Below are 14899 nucleotides of genomic sequence, written 5' to 3' on the forward strand. Positions count from 1 at the left end.
GGAAGCTCCGCCGCCTTGCCTTGCCTTCCTTCCTTTGCTGGCTGTGAGTCGGAGGACCCGCCGCCAGTCTCTCCTCCATGACGAAGAATCTCCCCCATTTCTTCCCTCATACACTCCCCAACTCAACTCTTTCAGATTTTATTTGCTCACTCTTCACCTTGAGATTTCACTAATGATTCTAGACATTACCTTTCTCACTTCCCATCCTTAGAGCATTCTCTCCTTGTCCGCCCCGGCGGGAAATCTTGCAGCAGCCCACCTTCCCCTCCTTCAATCTCACTTAACCACCATGCCACCTAACAACAGGAAAAAGAAGAAGCCCGCCTCCAATCCGGCTCGAGGATTTGCCACGGTCTCGGTGCCATCTAAACCAAAGCCTACTGAATCGTCAACCCCAGTCTCTACCGCAGACTCCAAGTCCGTGTCCGAAAGTGATCGTCCAACGCCCGTCGATGGAAAGCAGCAACCCGCAGTAGAGTCCAAAAGCGAAGCCGCCCCCTCATTACAGAACTATACTCCAGAAGAACTTGAGAAACACTTGGAGGAAGCTGAACTTCAGCTCTTGGTTGAGAAGTATGCTTCCAAGTGCAGAAGTGATGCCGCCCGCCAAGTCACCAAGTTGGAGACAGAACGCAGAGTATTCCGGCAACAAGCCGTTTCTATAAACCTGATGGAGTGGCTTCCCACCGAGGTGCTACAGAATATCATGCATCTGGTTGAGACGGAAGAGCGAGAGCTCAGTCCATTACCCGGACGGGATTCGGGAGGTCAGAAGAAAACTGTCTCGGAGGAAGAACTATACATGAGACTCTGGACCCTGAAGGAAACCCTGCTTAAACTCGGCTTCCCGGAAGAGAAAGTAAACGAGGCTTTGAAGCATATGCTTCTCTACTTTTCTGGTAATTCTGCCACATCCAATAGGGAGGTGGTTTGCAACCTGGATGAGGCTCTAGATTGGCTTGCCTTGCATTGCACTCCCAAGGAATTGCCTTCTTACATGCAGACAAATGCGCAGCAGCGCAATGAGTTGGATAGACATATCTCTTGGATAAATGGTAATCTTAGGTGCCTGGTATCCCGTAAGGATTGGATGGCTAACCTGACTGACATCAGATCGTGAGCCATCACAATCCTCCACCCCAAGTTTGGGCCCAAATAATAGCAAAGTGAAAAAGCCCAAAAGCCCTGTAAAGGAGCCGAGCCCTGCCCTCCAATCGAGCCCCTACGACTCGGACAGCTCCCTTGACCCGGACACGCTCATTCCAAAGTATCTGGACCTGCAGACTCGCCTGTATGGCCTGCGACCGGAGCTATTCGACCAACCCAAGAAGGGCAAGAAGGGAGGCCGTAAGCCTGCTGAAGCCGAGCAAGACCCTCAGGTCGTGAGGTTGCAACGCAAAATTACTAGCATTGAAAATGATGTGCTGTTTGACCAGCATGAGGCCGAATACAAGTGGAGAGAGAAACTTGACGATCTACGCAAAGAGGCGGCTTTTGTCCGGCGCTCACAGCCTGAAGAGAAGCCTGTTCAAGAGGAAGCTGAAAATGCAGAGCAACCAGAGGAAACGGTAACGAAACCGGAGAATGGCGCACAACCGCTTGACAATGAAGAGGCTACGGACTTGTTAGGCGACATGTTCCAAGATGAGGAACCTGTCCTGGAACTCGGTGTGATAACGGAGGAATTAAAGAAGGCATCTGTCAAAGTGCGCGATTTCGGAAAATGGACTGGACTTAGCCCCCGGCGAGTGCTAGAAGAAACGTGCAAAGCAAGGTATGTCTCGCAGTTAAGCTGGGGATGATCGACAACTAAGTCATCTGGGTAGGGACACGGGTTGCAAGATCACGTTCAAGGACATGTCCGCTTCGTCGCATTCGAACAGACAAGCTCTTGAAGTAAGATGGTCCAAACCTCAAGAGGTTCCCTTCCCTTTTGTCTGGGACACTACCACACATAACTCGAATGCTTACGCGACATTCGTTTCAATGGACTCGGTGGCGACTCCAAACTCTCAGCAAGCGGAATCCTTCGTTTCCACTCTTGCTCTTTTCATCCTATTCCCGCAGAACTCCAAAGAAGGAAAAGCATACCTGCGCCTTCCAGCGGTGTGGCGAGAGCTTTGGACGGAGTTTGCGAATGCGAAGAAGTTGCAGGAAGACGAAGCTGACAAGCAGACTGTCAAGGATCTGAAGAAACTCATACAGGATAACCATGGGGCCTTTGAAGATGATGTTGTCTTGTCGCATAACTTCCGGAAGCGAAACGGAACCTCTAGCAAGCCGGAATCCCCAGTACGGGGAGCCAGCATAAAGGACAGTTCTGAGCCTGACGAGGAGTTGACTCGGATCTGGACAGAAAAGTCGTCTACGGCCTCATTCCAGTACATGGCTCAGGGCAGGATGAACCTGCCCATTTGGAATTTCCGCGACGACATTCTCAATACTCTTGACACACATCGTGCACTCATCATCTGCAGTGAAACAGGAAGCGGGAAAAGTACGCAAATACCTTCGTTTATTTTGGAGCATGAAATGAAGCAAGGCCGACCGTGCAAGATCTATGTGACCGAGCCTCGCAGGATCTCGGCCATTTCCCTTGCCCGAAGAGTGAGCGAAGAACTAGGCGAGAATAAGAACGATGTGGGAACGGCGCGCTCGCTCATTGGCTTTGCTGTCCGATTGGAGAGTAAAGTCAGCCAAGCTACGAGGCTTGTATTCGCGTATGTTCTCGCCCTTGTGAACTTGGGAACGAGCTGACCCTGGCAGGACTACCGGAGTGGTGGTGCGAATGCTTGAGCGCCCTGACGACTTCCGCGATATCACTCATGTTGTTCTCGATGAGGTCCACGAACGTTCGATTGATAGCGACTTCCTCCTCATCGTCCTTCGGCGGTTGATGCAAAAGAGGCCCGATCTGAAGCTGATTCTGATGTCGGCCACACTTGAGGCGCAGCGCTTCTCCACCTATCTTGGCGGTGTTCCGGTACTGAATATCCCAGGTCGGACATTCCCTGTGGAGATGAAGTTCCTAGAGGATGCCATCGAGATGACCAACTATCGGTTGCTGGAGAATGAATCCAACGCTGTGGAGGAGGAAACAGATGAATTGGCGCTGGAGACGGCGCAGGGCGACACTGCCGGCAGCCTGATGACTTCGCTCGATGGATATTCTAAGCAAACCAAGGAGACCGTGGCAAACTTTGACGAATATCGCCTGGACTACCAGCTCATCAAGCGGCTGGTTGTGCAGATCGCTTCGTCGCCTGACATGACACACTACAGCAAGGCCATCCTTATCTTCATGCCCGGTATGGCGGAGATTCGTCGGCTGAACGATGAGATCCTATCGGACCCGACTTTCCAGCAGGGATGGATTGTGCATGCGCTGCATTCATCTATCGCCAGCGAAGATCAGGAGAAGGCTTTCGTGGTTCCTCCTGAGGGCATGAGAAAGATTGTAATTGCCACCAATATTGCAGAGACAGGTATCACCATCCCGGATATTACTGCGGTGATTGATGCGGGCAAAGAGAAGAGCATGAGGTTAGTAGAGGAGAACATGCGAGTAATGAAGTAGCTAACTTGCCCAGGTTTGATGAACGCCGTCAGCTATCTAGGCTCGTCGAAACGTTTATTTCGCGCGCTAATGCGAAGCAACGACGTGGACGAGCTGGTCGTGTGCAGAATGGTATCTGCTTCCACCTGTTTACGAAGCATCGCCATGATAAGCTGGTATGTGTAACCACCACGGCTGCAAATTTTAATACTGACTAGTTGTAGCTCGCAGAACAGCAGACGCCCGAGATGCTCCGGTTGTCTCTCCAAGATCTTGTGCTGCGTGTCAAGATCTGCAAGTTGGGTGAAGTGGAACCGACGCTGCTGGAGGCGCTCGACCCGCCGTCATCCAAGAACATCCGCCGGGCCATCGATTCGCTTAAGGAGGTGAAGGCCCTAACAAACGCGGAGAATCTGACCCCTCTGGGTCTGCAGCTGGCCAAGCTGCCGTTGGACGTTTTCCTTGGAAAGTTGATCATCCACGGCGCCTTCTTCCGCTGTTTGGACGCGGCCGTCAGCATCGCCGCTATTCTGTCTTCGAAGTCGCCATTTGTGAACACAATGGGCTCCAACACCCAAAAGGACATTGCTCGACTGTCCTTCCGCAAGGGTAGGTGCTTCCCAATTACTGTTTCCTACTTGTCGCTAACAAGATTCAGGCGACTCTGATCTGCTGACGGTATACAACGCCTACTGCGCGTGGAAGCGCGCCCGCAACACACCCGGCGTGAGCGAATACGCCTTCTGTCGCAAGAACTTCCTCAGCTCGCAAACACTGCTTAATATCGAGGACATCAAAATGCAGCTGATTGTATCAATCGCCGACACAGGGCTATTAACGCTGGATCCATCCCAGAAAGCGCTCCTCAACCGGTACACTCCCCACCTTCATCAAGCCCAAACCCCTACTAACAAATCTTCAAAAATACAGTTCCCGATCCAACAACCGACGCAACTTCTTCACCATCCCGGAAGAATACGATTTCAACAGCGTCAACGATACCATAGTCAACTCCGTAATCGCCTGGAGTTTCTACCCGAAACTGCTCACCCGCGACGGCAAAGGCTGGCGCAACGTCGCCAACAACCAAGCCGTCACGCTGCACCCCACCTCGGTGAACAAGCAAGCCGATGCATCGGCCATAAAATGGGTGTCTTATTACCATATCATGCAGGGCCGGAATAAGAATTATAATGCGTTTGAAACGACGGCTGTGGATGATTTCGCTATTGCGTTGTTGTGCGGAGAGGCTGAGTTTAAGGTACCCCAATTTCTAACTTCCCCCCTTACACACACACCCATCCATTTGATATATCAATACTAATAAAAATGATAGATGTACTCCGGCGTCATATCCATCGACTCCAACCGCATCCGCTTCTCCCTACGAGATTGGAAATCTATGCTCGCGCTGAAGACCCTGAGCGCGAGACTACGCGAGATCCTACAGAATACGTTCCGGGAACCGCATCGCGTGCCGTCGTATAAACAGCAGCAATGGCTGGGTCTGTGGCAGATGATTTTTGCTCAGGTGAGGAAGTAGTCGTCTGCCTACCCTGGTTTCTTGTCTTTGGTTGGGTTTGGATTGCTTGGTTGGTATGTATGTGTTGCATTGGGTTTAGCTTTCTGGAAGATGCTTGTTTGCTTGTCTTGCCTCTGGACTACTAGACTTGGATTGGACAATTCGGTATTGATTGTATTGGGCTTCTGGTTGGGATGAATTGAATTGAAATGGGTTGGGTTTGTATGGATGAATGAAATGCGTGTATGTATGTATAAGGACTGGATGGTGATGAAAATAAGAAGAAGGATGGGATGAGAAAATGAATGTATATGATATGAAATCTCGATAGATGGATATAAATTCTAACTCCAACATGAAATAAAAAGACTTTGTTCATAACTAGTTGACATCACGATATCATTGAAGAAAAAGAAAAATCGAAGCGATTGATCACCCCCAAACATCCTCCTGCCACTTCCCCCTCTTCTTCAACCCCTTACACCACTCATTCCACTGCCCATCACCCTCCTCCCACCCCTTAACCCTACACATTTCCCTTCCGACCCTCTTCTCCACCTCTCTTGCCATCCCCGCCCTCCCACAAATATACAAGTTCGCCCTCTCCTCCACCAACAACCTCACCACCTCATCCCCACACTCGACAATCTTATCCTGCACATACTGCCTCTTCACTCCCCCATTCTCATATCTCGAGAACGCCGTCTCAATGCGCAACTTTCCACCCAGCCCCTCATTCAACGCCTCCAGCTCCTCCTTATAGATGTAATCCTCGTCTGGACGCCGACATCCAAAGAAAAGGATCATCTGTCCCACTTCACGACCAATCTGCTGCAGTTGGCGACGTTCGGAGATGAACGCCCGGAACGGTGCTAGGCCCGTGCCTGCGGCGATCATGATGAGGGGCGTGTTTCCGGTGCGGGGCAGTTTAAATTTACTTTTGCGGAGGTGCGCGAAGACCTGTTCGCTGTTGAGAGCGTTGCTGGGTCCGTTGAGGTGGTAGGTTAGGCCGTATGGGTGGGGGGTGGATGAGGAGGTGCGGTGTTGAGATAAGGCGAGGAGGTAGTTCGAGGTGATGCCGTGGATGAGTTCGTCTGGGTTTTCGGGGACAGGGGTGGTTGAGACGATGGCGGTGATGGAGGGTTTGCGGGGGGAGAGCACGCTGCTGGAGGAGATGGAGTAGTATCGGGGTTGGATGGGGGAGAGGGTCTCGACCAGGTAGGATAGAGGTAGGGCGGACCAGGCGTTGTCTGGGGAGGCGAGTTGGAGGAGACGACTGAGAGTGACGTGCGTGCGGTTGAGGAAGTTGGCGTAGCTGGTCTTGTCTTGGCCGAGTTGGAGGAGGTAGGTCTTTGCTTCGGGGGTGGGTGCGAATTGTGCTAGACCGAGTACTGTGTCGCGGTTCACAGGCGCACAGATCTCCAGGTAGTATCGGAAGAGGGCTGCCGCGGTCGTGGGGGTGGGGATGCGCACTTTCGTGGCCGGGTCGAGGGATTTGATGGAGATGGGCACCTCGCGGCGTGCAGTAAGGCCCAGTACCTGGAGGAGACGCTCAACCTCTGCGTCGGGGTTGCTGGGCCAGATGGCGAGGTGGTCGCCCGTCTTGTAGGTGAACTCGGGGACACTGGACAGGTCCAGCTCCATGTGTAGACAGTGGCGGTCTGAGACCTGGAAGAGCTCACGGGTGCTGGAGATAGTCACTGGCCGCACGGGGGAGCATTGCGCCGATGCCCTGCTAGCATCACGGGCATCTGGCTCTCCATGGTTCAAATCAATAGGCTCCAGGGACTCGTCTTCCTCGACGGATAGGGTGGGCAGGTACTGCATCTCACCCTCCTCGAAGCCGAGCTGGGACTTGAACATGGCGAACAGCTCGTCCTTCCAGCCGATAAAGTCCTCCTGCGTGGCTCCCTCGGCATCGTTAGCCCTACCAACGGGCATGAGGGCCTTTGCACCTCGACCATCCAGCGCCTGAACGACAACGTCCACGACGCGGTTGTAGAACTTGTAGTTGCTATTCCCCAGGCCAAACGCACAGTACCTCACATTGGCCAGCGAGACATTTTCCGCCTTGTGAATCCAATCCCAGAACTCAGCCGTATTATCACTGGGATCTCCTTCGCCATAGGTAGACAGAATGAAGATCGCCAGCTTGGACTGAGGAATCTGAGAGATACTCTCCGGATCATAATCCGATAGATCCGCCGTCAGAGTACCCTGACGGAAGCGGAGGGCAATTTCACGCGCCAAGCGATGGGCAAAGCCCTCGGCCGTACCGGACTGCGATCCCCAGAAGACGACGATGTTCTTGTCCGCCTCTTCGAGCTTTTGGGCAATGTTGCGGGTCTCCTGGTGGGCATTGGGGCCGGCGGAACCGGCCATCTTCAGCTGGGGACGTTCATACCAGAGGTAGTTGTAGGGGTCTGGCTGGTCCCAGAGGATGCCGCGCGACAGGTAGGTCGTGCCGGCCATGGCAAGGAGAGTCAGAGCGGCATAGTCGGCGGCTCCGGTGGGAGTGAGGACTTTGGTCAGCTCCTGCCAGAGGGCTGGTGATATCTGCCATGGAGACAGAGGAGAGGTCATGATGATGAGGATGAGGATGAAGTGCACTGAGCAGAACCAGCCTGTCCGTCAGTCAGTCAGCCACTCTGTAGTTTGGAGGTTAGTAGAAGATGAGAGGGCAGCTGCTGGATCTATAAATCGATCCATGAGAGGCCGCGACACCATGATTTCCGATGGGTGAATTGGCGCCAATGACCGACATAGTGGAGATGAGAGCGGCGCAAGGAAAGAGACACGAGACACGAGAAGCAGTACACCTGAGCAAGAAGCAGATGCAGAGACAGAAGCAGAAACAGGATCACCAGAACCGAAGTTGGGGATCCCAAAGAAGAGAAGATGGAGAAAGAAGCGGCAATGTTCCCCGAGGGGAAAATTACCCCATTTGGGGGCAGGCGGCATCTTTTTCCATTTCGCCCATGCACCTTTCTGCATGTCTTTCGCCTCATCCATTGTCCAATACGGAGTAGTTTAAACCACTTTAACCTCCCTCTCGGTCCCAATATACCCGATTTAGCTACTTTCCCCCCGCGGTCCCTTTCCTTCTTTCTGTCTCCATCTTCACCCCCGGCACAGCACAGACCAAAAAAGCAATCAACCTTAACTATTATCAATCTATCCCCCGCACTTTGTCCACTTTCTACCCCAGCTCGGCTTTCGGGGCGTTACCTCCCTTTCCTCTTTCGTTATACTATACTAAAGATGAAAGGGATGTAGCATGCTGCATACCCTTCCCCCACGGAACGGACACATCGGTCTCGCTCCGATGGTTGCGGACCAGTCTGGCCGGACACCTCGGGGTCCCATGACGATCCCTCGTGAGACTATCTCGACGTAGTTACATGCTTGATATGCATGACTAGCTAATTGAGTGTTTACCTAGTTGAGTGTCTACCAAGGAAACTAGTGAGAAACTATGGACTATACCATCCAACACCAAGGAATTAGTGCAATATCGCTACCATTGTTTTCATCATTCATCACGAAGAAGAAAAAGAGAAAGAGGAGAGAACAAAAAAAAAAAAAAAAAAAGTCTAGCCTGTCTAGGAACAAGAAGAATATGAAGAAAATTTCCCCTAATCGGTGGCCGGCACCTGCCGTCGCCACACCTTCACCGGCATATCTCCCAAAATCAAGTTCATCGTCTCCAGTCGCTTCAGCTCCCACCCGGGGTGCGGCAGCGCAAACTCATACCGATGCACCAGCGACGCCAGGATCTTCGTCTGCTCCAAGTACGAGATGTTCCGCCCGATACAGGACCGTGCCCCCGCCGAGAACGCCACAAAGTACGGCTGCAGCGCTTTTCCTTCTTCTCCCAACCACCGCTCTGGGATGTACTGGTCCGCCTTGGGGAAGGCCCGCTCGTCGCGGTGCGCAACATAGGCCGACATACTGACCGTTGTCTTCCCCGGCACCCACTGGCCCAGGATCTCCATCCCCTCTTCCGGCGTCTCGCGCGGAAGCCCGTGCGACGTTGGCGGGAAGATCCGGAGCGATTCGTCCAGGCATGCCCGAAGATACGGCAAGTGCTTCACCTTGTCGTATGGCGCAACGACATCGTCCGCGTCTAGCACTGCGTCGATCTCTTCCCGGAGCTTAGCCAGGCACTCCGGATTCCGCAGCAGCTGGTACATCACGTTGGCGATCGCGATCGCCGTCGTTACGCTGCCTGCGTTCATCATGATGTTCACTTCCGACACCACGTCGCCCCATTCCAGGTTGTTGGCCCGGCCGTTCTTATCCTCCATCAGCGCTTGGAAGAAGTCATCGAGCTTCTCCCCAGCCTCATACCGTCGCAGGCGCTCGATGCTGCGTCGCCACACAATGTTGTCCCAGTTGTCCGAGGATTTTTGCATCCGGCCGAAGAACGGGATCACGTTGACCAGTTTGTTCAGCACCGGGTACCATTCGTAGTTCCAGAGGATAAGCGACTGCTTCCGGGCCGTGGGATACAGTGCCTCCCGGAGATTCACCGTGTACGTTGACCCATCCTTCCGCTCAGCTATGCAGACATCGCTGCCCTGGTCTAAGAAGCCCAGCTTCTCCGACAGACCGATATCTGCGATAGCATCCAGCGTGAAGTAGTTGGTCCAGGCGCGGAAATCCACGGTCAGGTCTTTGGGGTCCGGCGCGACCTTGCCGGACGCCACAGCCGCAGACGGTGCGGCCGTGCACACCTTGTCAAAGTGGGCCACCACCTTCTCAACCTTGTCGCTGACTTTGTGCTCCCATGTTTCAAGGTTCTTAAGAGCGTAGGCGGATGACAGAACCTTACGCTTCCGCGCATGGTCCCCCTTGTCCACCACATCGGCTAGGTGGTAATGCGTGCCCGCCGTGACGACGTAGGATGGGTCCTTGATGCACTTGGTGTTATGGCCGTAAATGTCCTTGATCGCGCGCACATCACCATAGGAGAGCGTATTGGGTCCGGTACGGATTACCGGCTTCTCCTGGTGCAGCTCCTGCAGTTCTCGCGAACGGAATCCGCGGGACGCCATGAGCATGAACGGGATGGCAGACATTCCCGAGATTGGTGTAAGATTAGGGTATTTCCGGAGACCTAGGACACTCGCTAGTCAGCCTCGAGGCTCTGTAGACAACCTGGTATATATACGAGTATAAAAATACCTTTGGGGTCTCTGATATACTGCACAAACGGCCATACCAGGAAGTAGGAGATCCCCACGATCCCGATAAAGAACGCGTAAGGGGCGATTGTGAAAAGTGTCCACATGGTTGCTCTTTGAAGGCGTCACGATAGAGCCGGACAAGAGAAACACAGTAGATCAAGTAATTGAATGTCAATGATGAACAAGGTTCAAATATCAAAGGTTCCTGGTTGCTACCAGCAAGCTCTCTGGTCCGGAGAGCAGCTACTTATAACCCCAGGTAAACCGGGAGGAGAAGGGGATGGATGGATGGATGGATGAACTAACCCATCCTCGTGAACCGCAGAAACCGACTCCCCCAACATTCTACCATGCCCACGACATCGTGAGTCCCTGGCTGGTGAACAGCTGCCATGTCATTCCAGCATGATGCCGGATAAAACTGCCATTCAGGGTCATCCAGCCAGGGCGGAGAGAATTTCCCTTTTGTGCCCCGCCACCACCGACAGAGTAATAATGCTCGCGCGTTTGCCGGTCGAATTGCGATGGAATCAATTCGCAAGGATCAGCTGGACCCACCAGGCTTTGACAGGAGCCCCATGCCCCGGCTATTGTGCAAATAGCTCCCCGGTACTTATCGTCATAATAGCGGAGTTGACGGTATTTGAGGACATCCCCCGAGATGTGCAGATCGGCCAATGAAGAGACGCAGATATCCGGGTCCAGGCAAGTCTGGGGTAACCTGGAGATACGACTGTCATCTTGAACAGACCCATGGAACCGTGCCGAACCCTGAAGCAATACCCGGACATTCCATTCCCCCCTCTTCGAGTCTTTAGTTCGCCATGGGGATGAGGGGGCAGGCATATACCCCCTCCTCGAGGGTGGATGATGGCCATGGGGGTCGCTTTTCGGCAATAGTATTTCCCTTTGCATATATGCCCGCTGTCATCGTAGATAATTCTCCCACTCAATCTTTAGCCACGTCGGCCGGGCTTCTGTGGTCATTGCACGGGTGTAATCTAATTAACACTTCATCCATAACCTGTATCTTCCTAAGCATACTGTTTCATTGTTTAGATTTTGGTTACTTCCCATAGCCCTAATCCAGACCATCATGGATCCTGCAGACGACTATTTGCCGGCCATCGACGATCTGAAACCAGAGACTTTCCACGATGACAACGCTGGTGCCGCGGAGGGCTTGGACGATTCAATCGAGACGACGAATCCTGGCAAGGCTGTATGGCTGATTGCGTGCACGGTGTCCATGGGCGGGTTTCTCTTTGGTAGGCATGACCCAGGCCGTTAGCGTTCCGTGGCCCATCATAGCTACTTCGCCCATAGACAGTCCCAGCTGACATGGTTCTTTCTCCTCCCTCGTCCAGGGTACGACACGGGCGTAATATCCGCAGTCCTCGTCAGCCTTGGAACCGACCTCGGCCAAGCTCTGTCCTCTAATGACCAGGAACTCATCACCTCCATAACTTCAGGGGGTGCATTGATCGGCGCCGTTCTGGCTGGCATGACTTCAGACAAGTATGGACGGAAACTAGCAATCTATGTGGGCTGTGCGGTCTTCTTCGTGGGAACCGCCTTGCAAGCCACGGCGTTCTCACTGGCCCAGATGGTGGTTGGTCGACTGGTAGTTGGTTTTGGAGTGGGTGAAGCGGCAATGATCGTTCCCTTGTATATTGGAGAGATGGCGCCTGCTAGATTCCGTGGTCGACTGATCGTGTTCGATAATATTTGTGTGACCTTTGGCCAGCTCATTGCCTACGCCCTCGGGGCCGCGTTCACTGACGTACATCAAGGCTGGCGATACACAATTGCCATTGGTGCTGTTCCTGCTATTGCTCTGGCGGCTACAATGCCCTTGTGCCCAGAAACACCTCGCCAGCTGATTTCCCATGGCCGTGACGATGAAGCCAAGAGAGTAATCCGAAAGATCTTTCCTCAAGCCACGGAACAGCAAGTGGTCAACAAAATCAGGGTGGTTCGTCATTCTATTGAAGAGGTTGCTGCCTCCGTATCAGACAAGAGCCTATGGTGGCAGATGAAACAGCTTTTCACTGTAGGCGCTAACCTGCGAGCCCTGGCCACAGCCTGCTCTATCATGGCTGGTAAAACCCCGTTTTCTTCTCCTTTTCTTATCATAGATGCTGATATTACCCAGTATCACAACTAGGGGGATTCAACACGCTGATGTACTATTCCGCCACACTGTTCTCCCTAGTTGGCTTCAACCAGGCCACGGCCGTCTCCATCGTCGTTGGAGCGACGAATTTTGTGTTTGGGTTCCCAAACTTCGCCTTCATTGACCGCTTTGGAAGACGATCAATGCTTCTGATCACCGTGTTGGGAATGGTAGGTGCCGCATTTTCATCGACTTGCTCAGATCATAGCTTTGGTTAACATTGACGCAGTCCCTCTCCCTGGTTGTTGTTGCCATCGCCTTCCATTGGATTCCTGTCAATTCGGATCTGAGCGTCACGGGACCGCACGAGATGACCTGGGCAAGTATCCTTCTTCTCGTCGCACTGATTGTCTACATTGCATTTTATTCGGCTGGCGTTGCACCTATTTCCTGGGTGGGCACTGAATTTCTCCCCTTGGAAGTACGTGCACTTGGCACAATGCTGAATACCGTGACCTGCTGGGGTTGTAATATCATCATCTCGTCGACATTTCTGTCCATGATGAAGGCTATGACCCCCAGCGGAGTGTTTGCGTTCTATGCGGGTATTTGTTTTCTTGGGTGGCTCTTCGTCATCTTCTGCTATGCGGAGGTGCACAATATGCCTCTGGAGTCGGTGCGGGAAATTTACACCCATGGCTTCGGGGTGAAACACGCCAAGCGATTGCAGAGGGAGCTCCGAGAGGCGAGAGCGAACGAGCAAAGTGCCCCATAGATAGATCTCCGAAGCCTCCCGCAGTTGGTCTGTGTATCGTTTGATCTGTGCGCAAGACAGCCATCCTGGCGCGGACGCTGGATCCACACCGGCTTCAAGCTTCGGCTGTAGGAAGTAGTCCTGACAGCTCAGCGCTTGTATGTACGATGAATGTTCCTTTCCCAGTTGTTATAGAGTAATGAAATGTGTTCGGTCATTTGCACACGCCAACGGGCCGGTGAATGAATTGTCCGTAGTGAATCGAAGCAGCTTGAAACGCTTTTCCTCATTGGGAGATTTCCTGCCCCAGTCAATGGCTTGGAGCTACTATCAACAGCGATCAATACCCACCAGTGCCTTTTCTTGTTTTCGCTTGTCTCACACTCTCTTTATCTGACTTCTTCACTCTTAGCTCCACAGGCATACTGTGGAAATTTCCCAGCCATCCTCTCAGAGGCCGAATTGAATTTGCAAATAGGCAGTGGTCTTAGCGCTGTGGCAACCGAAACCCGGAAAGGTACGTACGGCAGACTGGCGTATTTACGCGCGCCGCTAGCCATTATCTAACCAGCAAGTCAGTGCATATTAGTCTAAGCCAACATACATCAACAACAATGGCCCATTCACCGTTCGCTAGAGAGCTTCAAGTGGCCTGTCTCGCTGTCCAGCGAGCCAGTATAGTCACCAAGACTATGCTGGCCGAGGCCGACAAGGGATCTACCGACAAGGCAGACGCGTCTCCAGTGACCATAGCCGATTTTGCGTCACAAGCCATTCTGATTAGCGCAATCCGCCACAACTTTCCCAGCGACAAATTTGTCGGGGAGGAATCAGCATCAGCCCTGCGGAATGATCCCGCACTAGCCGACCGAGTGTGGCAGCTGGTATCCACAACTCAATTGCATGATACCGAGAGCGAAGAGATCGTCGCAGCCCCATCGTCGCTTGAAGAGATGCTAAGCATCATTGACTTGGGTGGCAGTGGGGAAGGAGCCCGTCATACGCGTACCTGGATCATGGATCCCATTGACGGGACGGCCTCGTTCATTCAGGGCCGTCAGTATGCTGTTTCCGTGGCGCTCATCGAGAACGGCGAGCAGAAGGTCGGCGTGGTCGGATATCCCAACCTGCACTTCCACACCACGGTAGTCCACGAAGACACGGTCGATCAGAATGGGTACGGCATTATGCTGTCGGCAGTCCGGGGCCATGGAGCGTACAAGCGTCCGATGAGCAAGGAGCGCCTGCAGCCCGCCGTGAAGGTGTACAACGTCCTGGCACGGACCGATACCGGCCAGCCCGATCTGGTATTTGCAGAGAGCATGGAGAGCCCCTACATCGATCAGCGGCTACACCAAGTTGTTCGCGAGAGACTGGGTGTCACCAAACCAATTACTGATCTCTGGTCCATGCAAGCCAAGTATGCGGCCCTCGTGGTGGGCGGGTGCAACGTGATGGTCCGTATCCCCCGAAGCCCCGAGTATCGTGCCTATGCGTGGGATCATGCTGGCGGCATGCTGGTGTTTGAAGAATCGGGCGGCATGATCACCGATCTGGATGGTCAGCCTTTCAACTATGGGCGAGGCCGGACGCTGGCAGATAACTTAGGTCTAGTTGCCGCATTCCCAGAGATTCACTCGAGGGTGCTGGAACTTGCGCGGGAAATCAGGGAAAGGCATAAAGAGGAGGTAATGAAAGATAACACGCAACAATGAGAGGGAAGATGAAGGAGAGAAAGAGAACGATGGAAACAGAGAAGAGG

General features: G+C 53.1%; 5 protein-coding genes across 5 annotated transcripts; 3 read left to right on the forward strand and 2 right to left on the reverse strand.

Moving 5' to 3' along the window:
- Positions 1-289: 289 nt before the first annotated feature.
- Positions 290-5099, forward strand: AtWU_01842 (putative ATP dependent RNA helicase; the record flags this gene model as incomplete). Its single annotated transcript, XM_035496956.1, has 9 exons — positions 290-1055; positions 1114-1774; positions 1827-2720; positions 2767-3543; positions 3591-3732; positions 3781-4165; positions 4215-4428; positions 4487-4817; positions 4893-5099. The coding sequence occupies 9 exons, from the start codon at positions 290-292 to the stop codon at positions 5097-5099; spliced, it is 4377 nt and encodes a 1458-aa protein (XP_035352849.1).
- A 411-nt stretch (positions 5100-5510) lies between these two features.
- AtWU_01843 (NADPH cytochrome P450 oxidoreductase family protein) lies at positions 5511-7661 on the reverse strand (the record flags this gene model as incomplete). The annotated part of the gene is made up of 1 exon (XM_035496957.1): positions 5511-7661. The coding sequence occupies one exon, from the start codon at positions 7659-7661 to the stop codon at positions 5511-5513; it is 2151 nt and encodes a 716-aa protein (XP_035352850.1).
- A 1052-nt stretch (positions 7662-8713) lies between these two features.
- AtWU_01844 (cytochrome P450) lies at positions 8714-10371 on the reverse strand (the record flags this gene model as incomplete). The annotated part of the gene is made up of 2 exons (XM_035496958.1): positions 8714-10197; positions 10266-10371. The coding sequence occupies 2 exons, from the start codon at positions 10369-10371 to the stop codon at positions 8714-8716; spliced, it is 1590 nt and encodes a 529-aa protein (XP_035352851.1).
- Positions 10372-11363: 992 nt separating this feature from the next.
- On the forward strand, positions 11364-13158 carry AtWU_01845 (myo-inositol transporter; the record flags this gene model as incomplete). Its single annotated transcript, XM_035496959.1, has 4 exons — positions 11364-11535; positions 11635-12369; positions 12423-12613; positions 12673-13158. 4 exons carry the CDS (start codon positions 11364-11366, stop codon positions 13156-13158), a joined length of 1584 nt encoding a protein of 527 aa, XP_035352852.1.
- A 593-nt stretch (positions 13159-13751) lies between these two features.
- Positions 13752-14852, forward strand: AtWU_01846 (inositol monophosphatase family protein; the record flags this gene model as incomplete). The annotated part of the gene is made up of 1 exon (XM_035496960.1): positions 13752-14852. One exon carries the CDS (start codon positions 13752-13754, stop codon positions 14850-14852), a length of 1101 nt encoding a protein of 366 aa, XP_035352853.1.
- Positions 14853-14899: the final 47 nt, after the last annotated feature.

Source organism: Aspergillus tubingensis, assembly GCF_013340325.1.
Source record: "Aspergillus tubingensis WU-2223L DNA, scaffold_3, whole genome shotgun sequence".
NCBI lineage: Eukaryota > Fungi > Ascomycota > Eurotiomycetes > Eurotiales > Aspergillaceae > Aspergillus > Aspergillus tubingensis.